Below are 21243 nucleotides of genomic sequence, written 5' to 3'. Positions count from 1 at the left end.
GTATAGTAGAGTGGGTCGAGTGGCAGCACGGCACATGCTTTCCTGTAAAGCCGAAAAGGTTGGTGCACCACGATTTAAACATATGCCCGCACCGACGCTCATGATTATAGCAGAAAATGTTCTCAAATTGTGCAGTCCAATCGACGCGGCACCGTAATTTCAGGGTCACTATATGTCACCGCAGACCCACAGAGCCGCAATCAACCCTGGGCTCGTTTAACATAAAACTACTGCAATCTGTTTTTATTGCGATAGCAATTATATGGACACTCCATGCGCACTTCTGTCGCTGTCGTTGCTGTCACCATGTCGTTCCGTATAAATTCCAGGGCTGATACCATTGTCAACGCACACCGTATGCTTTATGTGCGAGTGAAAGTCTGTGTGGGTGAGCCGACGATGGCTGCTCAATCTGGCGCACTCGAGGGAGGAAAGCGGGGAGGAAGCACGCCACCTTCCGTCCCGCGCAAGCCACCGGGGAAGGGGAGAAGGGAGGGGTTCTACTGCAGCAGCTGCTGCGTGTGGCGTGGCCTATTAAGAATGTGACCTACGGATGGGGACAGAGTGCGAGTGCCGAGAGCTTTGTGTGGGCTGTGTTTGCGCCACTTAGTTTGCATTGAAGCGAGGACGCACGAAGGTCAATTCACTCGCTGCTGCTGACGTGCTTCCTCATTCCAGCGTTTTAACAGTGAGCTTTTGCAGACATCGAGTGAGACTTGTTCGTGTTTGCTTGCGCACGCGTCGCACCATATTTGTTAATTTAGGCGCCCGTCCTCTGAACCCTCTGCAGCGTGCGTCTTCCTAATACCTAGGTCACTCACAGCACCTTCTGTCTACTTTTCTTTGTTTTGCACCTCAGCTATATTGCCACGCCGCTCGGTTTGCTCAACCGTATTATAGTACACTCTAAATACAGTTGCCCTGGCCGTGCCGCCAACAGCGACAACAGCCGAGCGTGGCAGCGAAGCGTGCCGGCCACTTCCCAGAAGCACGGAAAAGTCTAGTGCTACAAGCACGCAAATTATCAGAAACTGTGCAGGAGGCTCCGTCGCGCGGTGTGCAGAATGTGAATGGCTACACTTTTTTTTTTGGAGAACAAATCCGCTCGCTGTTCGAGGCCGCTGCCGGAGCACACGTGCTGAAGCCGTTCTGGTGCAGTGTGGTGCAATCTCAATCAATTTTCTGTGTTTGCGACAGTTTGACTCAGGAATGTGGGCTTGTATCAAAATGGCACAACTGGTGCAATTGTGCCAATCGTGACTAAGCACTCTAAGTGCAGGGAAGCACTACTTTATTTTAAGCAGATGCACAGGTTGCGATGGGTTGTTCACTTAGCCCTTTGTAAATGTCTTAAGTAAACTGTTTGTTTCTATTTAGAAACTTCTTTTTTTTTCAGAAGTCTGCTTTTTGAGAAGTCTGATGAACTGAGTGCATAGCACCGTTTCATAGCTACCACTGCATGGACCAGAAGGTGGCATGGGTACTGGTGAGCTACACGTCAAACTTGGACTGCCAGCTTGTTTTAACTGTCTGGCACGGCCTTGTTTGGGTAATCTCGTGTACTATGGTTAAACAGTCCTTGTCGTGTTTCTTAAGCTTTGGGAGGCTTAGCTTATAGCTTTGAGCCACATGGACTTGTGGACTATTATGGCACTGTTTTTCCGTCAAAAGTGTTGGCTGCGAACGGGTTAAGATGCCTTCCTGCTTGTGTGATGCCCACACATAATGGCATCCGCTGGCACTGAAGCTGCAAGTTTGGCTGAATGCAGCTGTCACAGAGTTAAATTCAATTCCATTTAATATTGCCTTCACATACACACATCAGATTTTTGTTGTTGTTAGCCAAACCACAAGGCATTTGGTGTGGCAGTGAACTTTCAGTGAACTACTGAACTTTTTGTGTCAGCGAGCATCATAGCAGAGAACAGAAAGGTCCAGCCCAGCAAAGCGCCTTCAGCCTGTCTACGGTGTGCACCATTTTCACTGTCGGGGTTGTACTAAAGGAGCACGGTAACACTGCATAACTGTGGGCAAGGGATGAGCACTACCACTATTGCCTATAGGCCCACTCATCTCCTTATCAACAACGATAAACACCTGTTGGCAGCAGCTAGCCAAGGCAACTTCAAATCATGGCCTTCCGGGCAATGCAGCTCAGTACCGTCAATCTTGTTTTGTTTTTTTCATTCTGTACGCTCTTACAGCAAAGAATGCATAGCCTGAGATTTCACATTGCCTCGTGTTTTAAACACGATGCCTCAGTGGAGCAGGTGCATTTGGAAAACTGCTTCTCAACCTCTCACCTGAGGATAGGTGAGAAGGAACTGCCAGAAATTCTCGAGGACGTGCTCATGGACCTCCGGGGCAACCGACATGCCAACCTAAGCAAAACAATAAGAGGCACTCAGTAGAGTCTGGCTAAAGCCAGAGACGAAGCCGCAGACGAGGCTACCTACCCTGCAGAGATAGCACCGCGCGTAAGCAGCTACCAGGGGATCACCAATACCACAGATTGTGCCTGTCAGCCGAAGCAGCACCCCCGAATATTCCCTGGAATAAAGAAAAAAAAAAAGAGTGAAGCTATAGTACTTACTGCACGAAACTCTTACACTTAAACCACGATATGGTGAAGACGGCAGAATCGGCAATTTGCTTCGTTTTATTGAAATTTCGTTAGACTGAAATTCAATCTTTTATGAAAATAAGTGCAGTTGTCGACGTATTTTTGTTACACGGAAGGTGCCGCAAAATTTTCAGACTTATTGGGCAATCAGTAAAAGCAAATTTCAATGGGAAAAAAGATCATTTTGTTGAATTTGAGAGTCGGCAACAAGCTTGCTCTAAGCGGATGCCTTTTGTGGGATACATGCGGACTTCATTAAAAATAATTTAGCTTAGGATACAGCACATTAGCTGTTCCTGAAGTAAGTAATTCTCTCGCGGACTTTCTCCATCACAAGTATTCCAAATGAGGATTCGGAGACTGACAAGCAAAAGTTTCTCATGACAAGAATTAAGTTTTTGTAAAACTTGACGCAACACCATTTGTAAAATCAGAAAACGAGCGAATTGGTACAGTTTGTAAAAATTTTGGGAGAGTTTAAAGGCATGGCAAACCCAATCAAGCGTTCTGCCTCCGCCCACCACCCCCTCCATCGCGGTGTGTGTCAAGCTCTGCGCCGATGTGCCTCTAAGGTTGGTACTTCAAGAGTACCTGCACATGGGTACACTTGTTCTGTAGCACCTGTGCGGCCTAAATAAGAAGCTAGACTGAGTAGGACTTACACAGTAAGTTTGGGCTGGTTGCTGCAAGAGAACTTCTATGAAACAGACCTAAGGCAGAACACAGTCAACAGGGAACCGACTAAAAGAAGTGACGATTAACTACAACAACTACAACATGGAAATGCAAAGCACAAGTAATCGGGACTGTGATTACAAACAACTGCTGTGAAACGATAAAACGGCCAACAGACAGGCAAGGAAGAGCAGAAAGAACTAACATAAATAAGTTACAGAACAGTTAGGCTTAATCTCAAAGCTGCGTTTGAGAAAACTTTTTGCAACCATACATTATGATTACTCCACTCATCTTAGTCATTGTCTGAGCATACACCAAACCAAATTAACTAGAAAACTGTTTTGCCTTAGAATGTTGAGAAAATTAGTAGGTTACGCAACTCTAACATAAAAAAATACAACTTTGACACACGAGTACACAGGAGTACATGCACTTTGTCAGCAGCGACAGGTTAGGCTACCAATGACAAGGCGTTGAAGCATAAGAACTTCAGTGCCAAAACGACAATATTATTATTACATCTCCTCCCCCATTGTTCGCCACACTGGGTTTTTTTCCCTACGAAAACACATTTTAGGTGCCCTCATACCCTCGCTTGGTGGCACCTGCGCATACACCTGTGAATTCGTGGCATTTAAAATTTTTTAATAAAGTAATCTACAATCACCGACAAAATTAGAAATTTCGATTTGCGACAAAGCCACCTGCGTGTGGCAGAGCTGACCTGCGGGTGAGGAAGCTGCAGCAGCGAAGGATGGCCGTCTCAACGTAGAAGCGGGGGATGAGCTCTCGCACTGAGGCTATCTTGAAGAACCAGTTGCGACAGGTCTCCTTGGCAGACTCGGGCACCTGGTCCGGCGTGAAGTCCGCTGCACACAAGCACCACTCCCAAATAAACACGCCGTCGTGCACGGAAACAAAACTGTACGAAGCACACCACACCACACAAAGCGCTTCGTGTGGTGCGTGCTTCAGCTCTTCTTAAACGGGAGATGCATGGTATGATGTGGCATTCAGTACGATGTGCAATAACGATTTATAATAGAGAAAAAGGTAGAAGGGCGTCAGAAAGTGCCACTGCACCATGGAGCATGCAATTTTCTGCTAACACAATGCCGCCATTTTGGAACCATCGTAAAGAGGAGAGACCTGACCTTCAAATAGCCATAATGCCATATTTCGCGATGCAGAAATAAAGCAGAAGAAGAATGGTCATATTGGGGAAAAAAGAGAGAGAGGCTTAGTCACATGTATGGCACAGTGGTTTTGATAATGTGAGCATTTACAAGTTAGTCAAAGAAGAATGGCACAAACGAAAACACGGACGAGCGCAGACTAGCAGCAATGGTTTATCTTGAAAAACACGCAAAATATATGCCCTGGCATAAACTTGTTTAGCACCTTAAATATTAGTGATTAAATAGTCAATTTCTAGTTCGTACAGACTCACTGATGGCCTTGCCACACACTTGTCACCAGACTTACGAATAAAGAATGCTTCCGCAATCTCCCTGGCTATCTTTGCGTCTTGACGGCACCTTAGTTTCTTTTATCAGCGGTTTGCACTTAAATTCTTTGCAATGTATTATACTCAATACTAATTCATATCCATAATCCATATCCATTATGGATATCCATTATCCATAATCCATAATCCATATCCATAATCCATCCATAATCCATCCATAATCCATACTTCTAAATTACAAGTTGGCCTAGGTATCTGTACCTAACAATACTGTGCCAGCTTACTTCTTAGTTTTCCTCAATTGAATTTTTAGACTTATTTTCAAGAGCCACGTCAGAGTTGAGTACAGAATGGCTCAACGGCGTCAGCGCCACGAGCAAGACGCGGTGTGACTAACCGGGCAGGGGGACGGGCACCTTGCTTCCAGGCTTGAGGTACTCGGCCTTGGAGTGGATCCGCTGATACACCAACTGGCCTGCATATGAGGTACCAGACAAAGACAAGATTTTACAGGTCTTTCAACATACTCTTGCTTTGAGAGCAAACGGCACCACCTGGCGAAAGTGCAGTGGACATTTGTCAAGAGAACAAGAACACTGCACTGCTATTTCGACCCTTATCTGAACTCCCTCACCACTGTACATTTGTTGCCAAGTGCAGTTGTTCGAGTGCACGGATGGCTTCCCCTGATTTGACCTCAGTTAATTCTACATGCCTTCCGATTCGGCAGTGCTTGAAAGTTCCAAAAGGAGAGCCCACACATGTTAAACACACCCCTTGATGCGAGTGCCAAGGAATTTAGACCAATTTTTTTCATGCGCCATCACGGCTGCACTAACAGAAGTCAAATGCACCATTGTGTCAGAAGAACTTCACATTGGCCTAGTTGGTGTTTACTGCATATCATATTGACCGCAAATAAAGATGGGGACAGAGGGAGAGAACACATAAACAGCATGGGTGGTATGTACTATCGTACATATCAATATGCGATATGTAGCGTTGTGTACCTAAAGATCTCAGCTCGGTGGCCTCAAATAATCAGGTGCTCACAGCATAGGCACTGCTCATCATGTGCTATGGTGCTGCACCACCAGGGCTCACCAAAGTTGTCCAGGATGTCGGTGATGAGGACAAACTTGCTCGGGTAGAACTGCACCACCGACGTGTCCACCAGAAGTTTTGAGCACTGCATCAGTATGCACACGTGTCACCACATCACTGTTTGTTTTTGAGAACATGGTGGATCTACACCGTCGCCCACAGGCATGTTAGCACAATACAAAATACACAATGTCAAACTAGCATCTTGAATCAGCTCCGTGCAGCGTATCCCAGAATGAGCAGATTCGCAAAAATCTCAACTTCAATATTGTCATGCTTTCACACTAAAACCCTTCCTAACAACGTGATGATTCAATCCTAAGGCCTCTGCAAGGAGCTGCAAAGGACCTGAGCTCATGTTCACAAACGTTCTTTCACATAAGTATCGTCTGCAAACTGGCCATTGTAGCGGCGATTTTCACACTGCAACAATGTCTGTAATTTTTTTTTTCTGCAAATAAAGCAATTCCTATTTCCATCATGAGTCTTGGGCATGCAAACATTGGCCAATCAGGAAACACTTTAACGCACGAAAAGTCTTGTTATGGAATGTTCCCGACTTTTGAAATGTTAAAAGAACTCTAACATGTTCAGGTGCAAACGCCTTCCTGGATCCAGGTCTTTCACTACACTTATATGTAGGTGCATCATAGTCACTGATACAACAGCTATAAAGAAATATTTTTTTCCTGCAATGCTTGTCATTTCTCAGGCACATCACCGTAAAATGTACCATGCCAAAACGTCAAGTTCACCAAAGGCACCAAGGGGAGATGCACCTCAGAGATCCCTTTTTGCTAATAATTAAACTAATTGGATGGAATTTACGTAATCTACTATAGGATTTATTCTCCCATTTTCAAACATAATTTTAGTTACTGAATACCTCATTTAGTTATTTTTCTGCGCTCCTTGGAATATGGTAAAGTAGGGTTTTTGAGAGCAGCATTCCGGGCTAGTTGGTAATCCATTGCTTAAATGATGTTGCGCGACATAAAAACGACACGGACGTGAAAGAAGACGACACACCAAGCTTGGTGTGTCGTCTTCTCAGGTTGTCTTCTATTTCTCAGGTTAACATGACCAAAATTTCCGCAAGTTACAATAAAACCTAGACATACTTGCATTCAGACACCCTTGTGCATATGCAAGCAAAATTTGGCTGAGGTTGAGGGACATTACACGCAATAGTTTTTGAGCAGAAATTTTAAATATAGCATAAGAATGAAAAAGAGAGAAAAGAAAACAGAAAAACTAAGTTGGAAGTTTCTAAACATGCTTATTACCTATTGCAGACGCTCAATTTTCATGAAATTTGGATGGGATGCAGACTACAGCCTTTCCAGAAAAAGGATAAGACTTCAAAATTCTCCTGCTGTGTAGGGTAGGTAGCAGAAGTGGTGGCGTGGCAGCGGTGATGCGACAGGAACTATGTGGCAGTTGCGGTAGTGGTGCTTCGCTGCACATCTAAGCAGTGGCGTAGCAACAAGGGGGCCCGGGGGGCGTGGGCCCCGGGTGCAAGGGGCCAGTGGTGGGGGGGTGTCATATACGCCTGAAGACACCCTTTCCGCCAGCCACACCCGGGGGGGGGGGGGGGGGAGGGGGTGACAGAACACCTATGGGCCCCGGGTGCCAGACGACCTAGCTACACCACTGCATCTAAGTATGCATCATCAGCACAACATTGCATGGAGAGGCGGGTACCTGAATGGCAATCTTCAGTGCGCGCACACGCTGGTCCTGGTCCCACGCTTGGCGTAGGGCCTGATGCAGCTCCTCGATGCGTGTGGTGTACTCCTGCTGAGACAGGTTCAACATCTCCCGCACCGAACCCTGCACCGAGCAAGGGGGCAGAGGACCCTCAGGGCAAGACAATGCTTTGAAGCTTCCGTGCACTTAATCACGTCTGCGATGCATCGATGGCTCACTACAAGGCCTTGAATCAACCAAAAAAGATACGAATCAGAGGGAACATTTGCAGCTTTGTCTATTGTTTTCTTTCCACAAAAAGAGAAATTGCATCAGGACTGCATGACACAATTTGAGGACAAAGGATCGACTTGGAGCGGACATTGAGACCATGCCCGTTTTACACATTTACAAGACAAGAGACTCACCTCTTCGAAGTCATCCAACTGCTCGAGACGATTCTTGACCTTGTCCGTGACGGAACTCTGCGTCTTCACCACCACTGCGCAGACACCATCATACATGGAGCGCAGGGCTCGGAGAGGGAGTGACCACAAAAAATGAAAGACAGTGAGGTTTTTAAACAGGGGATATCTCCAGTTGGCAACCCAATACCAGGGAAAGAGAATAGGAGTACGAAAAATTTGAAAAAAGAAAAGAAGAAACTAAGACTGTCTGCGCGTGACTATCACAAACAGTCCATCAATGTTCCACAGTGACAGTGAAACAGTCCACAGTGACAGTGTCACACATAGATATACAGCATTAGACAGTACACAGCGTCGCACAGTCACAGTCCACCGTACAATCCAGTCTCCTTTAGGGTGCAGTAACACCGGCGATCCACAGCGGAAATGCGACCAACCACAAGTGGCAACCAAAGAGCGACACGCTGTGGCTGATCCACTGGCAAGCGCGACCTACCTGTTGCCCCCTGTTGCCCCACTGAAATGTCTTGCAACTGGTGCCATTTGCATCTGCTCAAACTGCCATACCTACAGCATCATCGTTTTCCCATGCTGTTCCAACACTCTACTCCTGTGCTGCTGATTGGTTTAGCACCTGTGCGAGTCCAATCACAGAGCAGAAAAATCAGGCAGTGAGCGACTGACCTAAAACAGTCACTTTTCGACCGACGTGAGCATTTGCGACAAACTTGGTCACACGATCGCCATGACCTGCCTGTGTGAATTTACCCCTATGTGATGCAGAGCAACACACACATACATATACCGATTCACGCATGTCATGAATCACAATGCTCACTAGAAGGGGCATTACCTTTCTCGCCACCCGAGAGGAAGCTTGTGGCTATGGAAAGCTTCTCGGCAGTGGAGTACTTGGCCAGTATGGCGGCCTTCTTGTTCTCCCAGGGTTCGAAACGCGGCGAGACCACCTGCCTACGACCCTCCTCGGCTGCAGAAGAACTTGGCACGTCCAGGTCCTGCATGTAGCCACGAAAGCAGCATTTGCCTAAGGAAATTGTACGAACAAGTCAGACTCATCTCCGGGCCGGTTGACAACCGCACAAGAGCGAGATTCTCCATTTTCTCGGTGATAAAGAAAAGAGAATCTTTGGTAAGGCAGGTTTGTCTTGTCAAAGATAGGTACTCCTAGCATTCTCACCTATTGCCCTAAGGCCGATGGTTAAATCCACATAAGTAACTTCAAGGGACACTAAAGGGAACAATTATTTGAGCTCTATTAGTAAATTACCTTTCTACAGTGCCAAAAGGTCACTCTTACTGTGCGAACAGGTTTGGCAGGCCTGAAAGGACAAAAACAAAAGGTGGGTGTGCCACCACTTTGGAAGTTCTCGCACCAGCTTGCCGTGACGTCAAGAAATTTACCTGTGTCTGCTTGTACCTAGTAATTTTTTTATCAGTAAACAAGCACTACATTTTATTTTGAAGAAGCCGAAGAGTGAACTTGGCGAATTTCTAAAACCCTTACTGAGCAAAAATGGCCTAAAATATTTTAAAATAATTTAAATTCGCGATTTCACACTGATGTACCAGGGCTGAAATTTTGGCATGCAATTAAAGAAAAAAAGAACCGTGGCGTTCATTTTCACTTCTGATAATTATATCTTACCATGAAATTATTGTAAAAAGAATTTCGGAAGAATGCTTTATCAGTCTAAGTTGAGTAAACGCTTCTAATTAGTGTCCCTTTAACAGATTTTTCAATTGTTCCGTCAAACAACGAAGAAACTTTGTATGCCTTGCCACTTTAAGAGAATGCAGGAGGCCACAACCAGGAACAGTGCTTTAATGCCAATGCCTCATGATAAACAAGGCTTCCAAAGCACAAATTGAGGCTATTTTTTGTATGTTCTAGTGTCCTTTGCTTCTCTTGGCACCAGCATGAACAAATTGCAAGCTCACCTGTACTTACAACTTGTGGGACTTCGAACTTCAGTGGTCCTTGGTTGTTCAGCATATGGAGCAAATCGTGACAGCGCAAGGACATTACATAAAATTATGTGCATGTAAGATGCAGAGAGCCCAAGAATGGAACCCGTGTGTCCATGCAATTGCGTATTACACAGTCTCCAGGATCGACCCAGTTTACTATTGCACTGTTTCAAGGATCAGCCTAATTCACGTGGTGGGAAACTGACTGCACAGACAGGCCAAACCTCGGGAAAGGAGGTATCGAAAGATTCCCTTTAATAAAATAATTATGTGCCTGAAGCCATATATTTGTTTCATTGAGGATATTTAAGTACCCTTGTCATGCCACAGCACCCCTACTCATCACGGTAACTCGTGGCGAGCACAGTATGCTACACTACGCAACACGCCGCTGCTATCTCGGAGGCCGCACAGACCAGACGCATCTATGCGCAAATGTTGTGTGTAGACTGGAAGTGCAATGATTAAATTATTCTTCTCTCTTTTTGAGATTGCAGAGGTATACATTTTTCATTTATTTCACTCAATATTAGCAATAGTAGCGTCACTGAGAACATTCTCGCGATAACAAAATAAGCCAATAGCAGTTGACGGGCATCGCTGCTTGTGATGACGCTGCATGACGACATTGCGGCGGCAAGAGAAAACAGCCTTTCCCGCCGTTTTTGACACTAGATGGTTAATTCCCTGCTGCATGCATTGCAATAACATTTGGCTCACATGTTCACAGGAGCCTCTTCTACAGGTCGGGAATGTTTTCTTACTATGTTCAAAAAAGTGCTTCAGGGCCCCTTTGAAATAGGTTGGTTATGGCTATGCCACACCTTTCCTTCCCACCAATAAGGAAAGGCATCACACAACAAACCCCAGTCGCAAACTCTTGCTATTACCAATTGCTGGAAGAAAGGCCACTCTACCCACGTACCGGCTGCTCACTGGCCATGGCAGACAAGGGGTCAGCTCCATCACTGATGGACAGTGGGTCGGGACCGCCCCACGATGTGGTGGACGGACGCAACCGCTCCACCGGAGTCAGCCGCCGCTGCTCCTGCAGACACAGCATGGCATATGCTTCACTGGACAAGTTGTTGCTGGCTTATAGTTGACAACAGTGCACTTTGCGAAAATGAAGGAACGTGTACCTTGTTTCTGTCGTCCTAACAACGCTGCTGTTAATTATAATAATTACTTTATTTTCCATAAAATTTTTTCCAAAACGGTGATGGCAGAGAGAGAGAGAGCTCAAAGTGGCTTGACTAATTCTCCTCTGCCTAGGAAACAAAAACATTTTTTTTTTCCTTTGGCTGACAGACAGCGTTAAGTACAGCTCATGCTGGATATTGAAAATAGAATTACAAGAGGGGTTAATGCTTCGATGATGTTCAATATGGGCGCCAGAATAATACAAAACACAAAACAAGTTGTAAATGCATGCTGTATCATGTAAATTTGCTACTTACACATTTAATGATTTGTTTCTTTTTCATTAATTCAACCTCAACTTGTGCATTTTTGTCAACCTTCCCCCTTACTGTAATGAAATCATTTGTAGCTGTGGGTATGCAATAAAACAATTAATTAGTTATACACTAGAGACATTACAAAAATAAGTACAAAGGAGCTCGCAGTAAACATAGCTGTCAGTGCAATCAAGGCAAGAATATCCTATAATATTAGCCACATATGCAAGGGTAACTAACTAATATTCTAGAACACTGTGAACTCCTATCGAATACTGCAGTGCAAATGAGCTGGTAATTTACCTGGAACTGTAACTTCCTGCAACGACGCCTGCAATTCCTGTTCATACAAGACTCTGTACAAGCAGTTGTTGAACTGTATACACTTGCTATTACGAGTGGTGCAGGGTCGTCGTGACTTCAAGTTCACTGAGGGAAGGTGTGTTCTTACCGTGACGACATTGGACCTGAGCGGGTGGTCCGAAACTTCCTCGAGAATACCTCGGCGTTCCTTGCGCTCTGCCTCATAGTTGATTACTCTGCTCTCCCTAAGGAAGAAGAGCATACAATGTTACAGAATTTGTACTGATACCTTCCTATTATTGTTATGTTTAGGTGTGTGTGGACATTTGAAACTTTCTAATAACGAATTGAATGGGGTCTGATTCGATTCGAGAATCGAATATACTGTTTGTAAATACAAATATATCTTTTAATAGCTGTGTAACATTTTGTAATGTCAATTGTGTGCAATGAAACATAAAAATGGAGCAAAAGTACAACAAATTTCATCCTTGCAAGCATAAAGTTTGATAACTTTGGTAGTGGAGTGGGCTACATCACTCAGGGAGCTAGACCTCACAGGCTATTCAGTGATTGTTAGCACTCTCCAAAAAGTCATGTTGTAAGCAAGCAAACTGCCTAACTGTTCCCCAATTGCTCCATTTATGCTTTTGGTAAACAACGCTTCATAATGTGCAATGCAATGAACGGAACTCATTAATGTTACAAATATTAAGACGTGAACACTGTTTTACATTAACTGTGAAAACTGCTGTTCATCATTCGAAAGCTACACAAAAAAGCATTTAATATTCGATTCCATTCGCTTCTGGCTCTATACGATTCATATTTGATTCAGCCTCAAAATTTTTCATTCGCACACCCATAACTATTATCATTTGCACACCCCTATATTGCACTGCTTATCTTTCAGTGCAAACATTTTGGCTTGTCCTATGACAAGTTTTTTCTCACTGATTTCATGCTGCGTCCATTTATGACTGCTTCCTCAGTCTTTCTTGCGTTATTATTTCAAGTATCCTTTATTTTCTCGTTGTTGATCAGTTTTGACAATTCCACAAATTCTATCTGATCTCTCGACTTGGACTGTTTCATTCTTTGTTGTTTCTGTATGAGGTCCTTTGTTGCTTGGTAAAGCGCACCTACTGGTCAATTGCCTTGGTGCGTTGCCTCCTACTTCAAGTGGCTTCTGAAGCCAGCCTAGTTACAGCTTCATTCATTACCTGTATGTCATCTACATCTCGCTGTTCTAAGGCTGCATATTTGTTTGCAAGTACCAGCCTGAATTGGTCTGCTTTTATCCTTACTGCATCTAGGTTCGCGTGTTTCTTCTTGACATATTTTACTCTTTCTCTCTTCAAATTCAGGTGAATCCTAGACCTCACTAACCTTTGATCACTGCACTTTACCCCACCTAACACTTCTACATCCTGTACTACGCTGGAATTGGCAGAAAGTATGAAATCAATTTCTTTCCTTGTTTGACCATTAGGCCTTTCCAGGTCCACTTTTTGGTGCTACACTTTCTGAAGAAGGTGCTCATTATTCGTAGCTTATTCCTTTCCACAAATTCTACCAACATCTCTCCTGTAGTGCTTCTAGAGCCGGCACCGTAGTTGCCAATTGCTTGTTCACCAGCCTGCTTTTTCCCTACTGTTGCACTGAAGTCGCCCATTACCACAGTATACTGAGCTTGCGCTTTTCTCATGGCTAATTCCACGTCTTCATAAAAGTCATCTACTTCATCATCATCATCATGACTGGAGGTTGGAGCATAGGCTTTTTAATCTATACCTCTTATTAAGTTTTATTACGACTACTGCTACCTCCTGATTAATGCTGTAGAATTCGTCAATGTTGCCCGCTATGTCCTTATGCATTATGAATCCTACCCCGTATAACTTCCTATCTGGGAGTCCTCTATAGCAGAGGACATGGCCATTAGTCAGCACTGTATAAGCCTCACCAGTTCTTCTAACCTCACTAAGGCCAATGATATCCCAAACAATGCCTCATAGTTCTTCAAAGAGTCCTGCTAAGTTAGCCTCACTCGGAAGAGTTAGGGTGTTAAGGTTTGCAAGGGTCAGTTTCCATTGGCAGCCTGTCCGAGTCCAGAGATTCTTAGCACCCTCTGCTGCGTTACAGGTCTGACCGCTGCTTGTCCGTAATAGGCCACAATATAGCTTGCTGCGCCACCAATCAAATGTTATTAAAATTCTACCCAGCACCAATTACTTACCATGTGTTACTAACATTAGCTTCACACAGAGGACTTCCTGCAAACACTTAAACCCAACATAAGTGCTGGGTATGCATGGTCAGCAAAGTGCGGTGTGGTGAAGTATATATAATTTTGGCATAAGGGCAAAGCAATCAATACAATAACAAAATGTTACAATATTACACACAAAGTAAGACTCGTAGGTGTAGTGGCAGTATGAATTGAAGTGAACATAATTTAGCTGACTAAGTAAAAACAAGCTGTTGTGCTAGAGGTGCTTTGTTTAGATCTTGCCACTGAACATTTCATTTATGTTTACTAATTAAAGCCAATGTCTTTCTTAGTGACTTTACCATCACTTTCCCGTATTGGATATGTTTCAAACCTCTTTCTTGGACTGATCACGGACCGCGCCAATAAAATCACATCAATCATTTTCTGGTTTGAGCTCTGTTATTGTTTTGCACTTTTATTATCCAAGTTTGATAACATTTTAGATAAAAGACATGCACACTGTCGGTGCTTTGCTTCATGACATTTGTTAGTGGGCTGCCATTATAAAAATTCTGAGGAACATGATTTTGTCAAGAATTTAAGACCTGGTATGAGCAACTTTAGCGAAAGAATGGTGTGCGGCAACATAACCCGCACACACTGCGTCATTGCTTACATATAACTAAACATATAGAGGCTCTCACGGCGACGCCGACGACAAAAGTGCGTTTGGTGAGTCTATATAATTGCTATCAATAAAACAGTAAATGTCGTCTCGACGTATCTCTGCCCCATTACAGAGGCGCCGGCAAAGATTTTCCGACACCGCTTTCATATTTTTTATCTTTTTCGTTTATTATACCCTCAAGACCACAAGGTATTACCGAGGGGAGTGGGGTAAAAAAAGATTAGAAAACATATAGAAAACTAAGAAGGCAGCAAGTGACGTAGTCACAGACATGTGAAGCCCCCCGATGCGATGGTTCGATTATGGCCGTACGAAATTGTGCGTGGTCTTCAATAGCAATCAACGCGCCGGGAAGGTGGTTCCATTCTTGACACGTCCTCGGAAGAAAAGGCTCATGACAAGCTCTATAGTGCGACACCGCAAAACTCCACTTTGAAGGCACAAACTAGTGCATGGCTGACAGCAACAGCTGGTTGTTTGCAAGAAGTGATGCATGAAACGATGCAGGTTTTTTTTTTTTCAGAAAAGTAACCAATGGTTGATAAACACGTCTTGAAGTTGCCGCCAGTTCCACTTATGCCGCAAATCATCTTGGTAGACTTGCCGGTAGATAGACTGCACGCAGTCGATCGAATGAAACTTCGGCTGCTACATTAGCATGTACTGGAGATACGTAGAAAGCAGAGCCACGTTGCTGAAGAAGACGCAAAAGGACTTACCAAGTTATTGTCATAGCCGTGCGAAAAACCGATGAAGCGCTGAGCACATCGACACTTCTCAGGGCAGCGCCGGATGACTGCTAGGAGGGATCGCCTTCGCCTAAAATTAACGCTCTCTATATCAGAAACTGCACGCCACTGAATAGTTTAATCAAAGCCAAATTGCCTAACCATGCGCCCACCACATAATTCGAATCTAGGAAAGAAATTACCCGCTTCAAACGTTGCACGGAAACAGAAACCACTTCACACGGAATGCGCACCTCCCCTCCTAGACGCGCTTAAAGCGAAGGAAGCGCCTCCTGAAGCTTAGCATTAGTCTTGAAATGAACTCATCAACAAATACAATGACAATAAACGTGAAAAAAATACAGCTTGTGCAATGTATTGTTTTCATGTTACGTTTCTGGCTTTATACGTTCACTTTTTACACTCGCAACGTGCTGTGACGTGCTGCTGTTGACGATCGACTAGCCATCATCGACATCGTGCGAAAGTGTGCAAAATGGCGACGATCGAAGAAGTGAGCAGCGAAATCTTGCACCTTATTTACGACGTTATCAGAAGGTATGATTTCGGTGCATCTTATTTTACAGCGAAGCTGTTATGGGGAGTTCTGCAACGGTTTTCGTGCAGTAGTGAAGGCCAGCGTGATACGCCGTTGTCGATGTCAAACGTAAATGCAACGCAACGTGTGTCGGAGCCATCGTTGGTCGGAGCCCCGATGTTTGCTTTGAAGCGTCGCAAGTTGGCGGCTCGGCGAGCCGGTGTATCGCTGCCTGGTCTGCTTTTATTTCTTCGCTCGCTTTTTTTTTATTTAACACGTTGTAGCAACATCTCATTATTAAGTGTACAGTGCTCAGCGATTGATACACAGGGCGCGTGGCTGCCGGCTCTTTTTCGCCGCCGGTGGGCCCTGGGGATACCACGCTGATGCATTTTTGTCAATACATGAAAGCGAGAGCGTTTGCGATGCATTGTGACTGTATTCGGCCCCTCAGCGATCACGTAGCGCTCACACCAGTGGCGAAAAAAAAAAAAGAGAAAGTGCCGGCCGCCATGCCGTCCGTGTATCGCGTTTCAGTCGCCGAGCACTGTACTTTGGCAGCGCTTCCAGGACGCCGAAGGGCAACGAGGATACCAGAGTTGAAGCTCGGGCTGGTCCTTGGGTTGCTGGATCGCAGAGATCTGCTGTCCGTTATGGCGAAAAGCTGGTCTTGTATACGAAAAAAAAAAAATGCCGCCCGATTTACCGAGCGATGTTCCCGATGGCGCTGCAGATCAATTTTCTTTTACTAGGGTATCATTGTTTCGTACAGTTGACGGCGCCTCCAGGACACCAAAGTGGCAACGGGGACACCAAAGCTGGAGCCAGGATCGGCCTGCTTTGATCCCCCCGCTGCCCCTAGGGCCGCCTCTGCTTTATTACAATCCCAGGTGTTCTCCTGAGGCCTCTGTTTCCCAATTACATGTGCCCTCCTGAAGCAGTAGCTAAAAAAAATTAAATCTATCGTAGCAATGAAAAAAAAACAAAGCACCCTGCAACTTCTGTAACGCAAGTCAGAACATTGTCGAATATCATTCACTATCAATACTGTTCCGTGACGTGAGAAACTAAGCTTCATACTGTGTGTGTGAAGAGAATTTTTCTGTGTATTACACATCTCGGCCCTTACCGGCGTTCAAATTGCCTCACTTCGACGATTAACCAAACTGCTGTCCATTCATATAAAGTGCACAGAGGCTAACTGTTGGGCGAATTGTTGTGTGACCAACTGTGATGAATAACCACACTGAAGCATGTTTCCAGGACCGCGATATTGTGTCGATGCCTTTTTCCCAATGCTACCTTGGCATTGCGTTGCTTTAACCACTAACCAACTCGAATACAGTCAAAAGGCATTGGCGATCAGGAAAAGGGACGGCTGTGAAATCGTGGTGTGGCAGTCGTCCTAGCTGTATGCTACATGTTTCTTGTGTGTGCATTTCTTTCCCTGGTTTTAGTCGTGATCGACGTGCACAGAGACATCACTAGGGTTTGCTGCACCTGGAGGGGTATTCTGTAAGCGCCCACCTAGCGTACATGTCCATTTTATCTGCCGCTGTAGTGCTGATTGACTGGGGGCGCCTTTCTTCTTGTCAAATGTACGCCAGCCCAGAACTTCAGCAGAAGACAAAACGAACATGTCCTCTAGGTGGACACGTACAGATTATCCCCACTGGTTTGTCGCCTGCCATCCTCGACATGCTTCACTTACTTTCTTGAAGACAATTTTTAGAAGCCACTAGAAATGTTACTCCCTCAGATTGGCAAGTTATTGACCCGATGTCTCTCTAGTGACGTCTCTGACAGTGCGGTCTGCATGCTACATGTCTGAAAGCATTGTGTTTCTATTTCTCTTGCCTTCACAGTATCGAGAAGGACTCGCACGACCCAACACAAAAGCGGGATAGCTACGACAGCGCTGCCAAGATCCAGGAGCTGCGCGGCAAGCTGCAGCTGTGCCGCGACCTGATCAACAAGCTGCCGGGCATCGAGCTCACGCGCGAGGAGCAGCTGCGTCGTGTAGATGCACTGCGGCGCCAACTGGCGCGAAAGCGCGAGCTGCTGGTCAAATACAAAAGTATGTGCCACTTCGACATGAAGTAGCATTTACCATGACGTGGCTGTTTCTGCGCCGCTTGCTACAACTGCGCCCTGTGGTGTTGGGCATTACAGTCACCGGCTGCCGCTACTGCCGCAGCTACGTCAGAGACCACTACTTCGGCTTCTTTCGGGAAAGTGGTGTCTATCACCGGACCGTAGCGACGACCAATGCTCAGCTGGAACCTACAGCACTGGAGGTGTCTGCTCTCTCAGCCCTTGATGACGACCATTTAGTCGGTGCTGTGCTGTCCTGTGCCTCTTCAGCAGGAGGAGGGCGCGCGCATGCCTTGGAAAGGGAGTGCTGCCGTAGAGTAGGTCACCTTGCACCTGAACTTGCGATTCGTGTTATGGATGCCTGGGCGACTGCTTCACCTCATTGCGGAGGCACCTATGTACGGCAGCTGTTGTGCACTGTTGACTTAAGGCAGCTGCCCCGGCCACATCTGGTTCATTTGATTTACCTTTTGGCTCTCAAGAAATGCAGTGTTCCACCTGACTTTTCGAGTGCTGTTGAACATCGGCTGCCAGAGTTCAAGCTGGAAGATTTCAGAGAATTGGCTGTGCTGTGTAGTAGTCTGTTCAAGTTAAAGATCAGGGTCTCCAATGATGCCTTTCTCCATGTCGTGTCTCAGCATACAGCCAATGCATTGGCACTGCACAAGGACAGGTTTGACATTCTAGCCGCGCTGAAATTCTTGAGACTTTGTGAGCATTACAGTGCCGACGTTCTCAAGAACCTGGCAAGTTACGTCGCTGGTCACAGCCAAGAACTAGTGGTCACGGAATGTGCTCACATGTTGGCTGCCTTCTCCAGCGTTGCTGCGTATGACAGAGGCATGTTTGACCGTCTTGAGGACAGTGTGGTTTCCTTACTTCGCGTATGTCCATCAATAAAACGCGACTCTATGCTGCACCCTTCCTTGCGTCCAAGAGTGAAAGATGTGGCTAAGGTGCTGTGGGCATTTGCGGCTGTAAACCATCGCGCCAAGAGCGAGAGTTTGCAAACGGCAGTCCAGTTTCTCGAGCAGAACCTTACGTTGAACAGAGATCTCTACCATGTGCTTGACGCCCTGCAATCGCTCATTTGTCTCGACTGCTACCCGTGGGGCCTTATTGACAGAGTGACTTCGCCCAGCGCAGAGCGCGCGGTCTCTCTCGATGGCAAGAAGAAAACGACTCTGCGGCTGGCATTCGTTGCAGCATCCGCACAGTTGATGAGGGGCGCTCCACTAACCGCGATGCTGCCCAGTAGCAGAGAGCAACCCCCGAGGCGTGATAGCTTTGGAGACCTAGTGGCCGTGTTTGGAGAACGTCGGCTGCGCACCAGCTGCCTCTTGCCACACATCCGCATCGCCGGCGTGGCTTTTGCCGTGTGTCCACAGTCGCTGCGCGTCAGCCCCGTGCTGGACGTGGCAGACGTGAAGCGACAGACGACGCCTGCCAGCAACCACGAGCCTCGCATCGTCAGCGTAGAGCTACTGGACGACAGCGTGTTGGTGCGAAACGGTGGGGAGCGCCTTCGTGGTATCATGGCAGCCAAAGTGCGCCAGCTTCGTGCGTTGGGTATGTTTGTGATTGGGGTGTCGCCAGAGGAGATCGTGCGTCTCGCTGCACTCCCAGACAGGCGGCAGTGGTGGGATGCCTTTGTGCGTGCGTGTGCTCTCTATGAACCTCCCCCTGTGGGCTTTAAAACCATGCTAGTGAGTGAACCTGCTTGACAGCATCATTGGTGTCTAGCAGTCTTACAAATATTCCTCCACCTCAAGTCAAGAGTAGGATGACAGCTCTGCATAGACTCTACAGTCGAACCTTTTTGTAACGAGCACGGATACAATTATTTGTTGGGCGTACTGGGATAAATATAAATTTTGGTTGACCATGCTTTTCTTTAATGAGTATTGTACTATTTCTTATGAAAGCAAGATCCGAGATAACCATTAGGCGGAGGAACATTAAAGGGCCCCTGAAACGGTTCGGACAAATTTTGTAGGCGCGTAGGGTACAGCTTAAGTAGAACATTCGCACCACAATTTAAGTGAAGCGTTACGTATTAATGGAGCTGCAAGCGATTAGAAGTTACCCTCCTCCCTAGCTATGCTTTTCCTCCTCAACTCGCTCGCCGAGCGAGCGGCGCTAAGCTCCGCCTTCACTGGTTCAGCGTCACGATGCGACGTCACATCGCTCACTTCCGGTTGTTTAGGAGCACGCCCCCTCCCACGCGAGACCTCTCCGCTGGCTGCTTGGCCGTCGACCGAGAGCTATCGAAGCAGCGTGCGTTGCGAGCATTCTGTCGTAGCGCCGAACGTGTCCGGTACTCCGCTAAAAACAGGCAAGCTGGTCATTTCGGCAAATGACTGGAGGCATAAACTCAAGCTGATGAAGGAACTTTAGCGTAGACGTACGTGAGCAGCCTGATCGGTCTGCACGGTCCAGACACTTGCTGGCGCAGCGCTTAACCAGTCAAACAAAGCGCTAATATTGCTCTAACCAAGTGTAAAGCATTTTAAACATTTATAAATCAACGTGTTGATGATTACACTCCTGCGAAAAATACACACCAGCAGCAAAGAATACACTTCGTTGCTGCTACTGTGTATGGTTGAGCTCTGTGCCACCAGGTGGCTGCACCGTACAGACCATTCACATTTGCCCTTCTGCTCATCTCGTGGCTCATCCCGGCACAGTCAAGCGGCCAGACCCTGTCCCCTTGCGCTTGCGTTTGCCCTAATACTGGACTCGCGAAACGGTATTGCGTTAAAAATCTTCCGGTGTAAAGTGACGGCCACAAACGCTCAAATCCTGGCGCCGATCGGATGGATACCGGCAGTCCCATGCGCAGCAGCCAGTTCGCTTGTATACTGCCTTGCAGAGGGACACGATGTCGCAGCTTGACATATTGCCAGTCGCTAGGTTTGCAGTCCACAAGGCAACAAAGTCGAATCATAGTGCTCGCGAAAAGACTGAGACCGACTCTGACCGCGGAGCTCTCGTCAAAATGGAGTACGTTGTAACACAAGCAGACGACACTTGCTGTGTGCCGGAAGTGCTGAAGTGTACTGAAAAATTGTTCTTGTGCATTCTCTTTATGTTACTTTCTTTTTATAAAAACAAATGAACTAACATTCCAACTATTACGAAGATTATTTGTTTACCATACAGTTGGAAAAATTATCGACCACGCACACTGGTCAGCCAATCAGATAGCTCGCCCACGTGACGTCATATGGGTTAT

At 46.1% G+C, this 21243-nt stretch overlaps 3 protein-coding genes across 3 annotated transcripts in view; 2 read left to right on the top strand and 1 right to left on the bottom strand.

Moving 5' to 3' along the window:
* The window catches only part of LOC135913752 (VPS35 endosomal protein-sorting factor-like), a 29135-nt gene extending 13492 nt beyond the window's left edge, over positions 1-15643 (bottom strand). The window contains exons 1-11 of the mRNA XM_065446391.1: positions 15365-15643; positions 11891-11987; positions 10905-11027; positions 8844-9006; positions 7991-8064; positions 7578-7706; positions 5874-5958; positions 5167-5244; positions 4026-4170; positions 2457-2550; positions 2304-2381 (exon numbers count right to left, since the gene is read on the bottom strand). Coding sequence (XP_065302463.1) covers positions 2304-2381; positions 2457-2550; positions 4026-4170; positions 5167-5244; positions 5874-5958; positions 7578-7706; positions 7991-8064; positions 8844-9006; positions 10905-11027; positions 11891-11987; positions 15365-15378 — 1080 coding nt within the window. The 5' untranslated portion in view covers positions 15379-15643. The remainder of the gene's footprint in view (positions 1-2303; positions 2382-2456; positions 2551-4025; positions 4171-5166; positions 5245-5873; positions 5959-7577; positions 7707-7990; positions 8065-8843; positions 9007-10904; positions 11028-11890; positions 11988-15364) is intronic.
* Positions 15644-15780: 137 nt separating this feature from the next.
* MED9 (mediator complex subunit 9) lies at positions 15781-18014 on the top strand. Its single transcript, XM_065446395.1, has 2 exons — positions 15781-15931; positions 17777-18014. The coding sequence occupies exons 1-2, from the start codon at positions 15870-15872 to the stop codon at positions 18012-18014; spliced, it is 300 nt and encodes a 99-aa protein (XP_065302467.1). The 5' UTR covers positions 15781-15869.
* Positions 18015-18022: 8 nt separating this feature from the next.
* On the top strand, positions 18023-19898 carry LOC135913753 (FAST kinase domain-containing protein 5, mitochondrial-like). Its single transcript, XM_065446392.1, has one exon. The coding sequence runs from the start codon at positions 18023-18025 to the stop codon at positions 19727-19729; it is 1707 nt and encodes a 568-aa protein (XP_065302464.1). The 3' UTR covers positions 19730-19898.
* Positions 19899-21243: the final 1345 nt, after the last annotated feature.

The sequence above is a fragment of the Dermacentor albipictus genome, chromosome 8 (genome assembly GCF_038994185.2).
Source record: "Dermacentor albipictus isolate Rhodes 1998 colony chromosome 8, USDA_Dalb.pri_finalv2, whole genome shotgun sequence".
Lineage (NCBI taxonomy): Eukaryota > Metazoa > Arthropoda > Arachnida > Ixodida > Ixodidae > Dermacentor > Dermacentor albipictus.
Note: the sequence above shows the minus strand (reverse complement) of the source record. Positions and strands in the feature narration are given on the sequence as shown.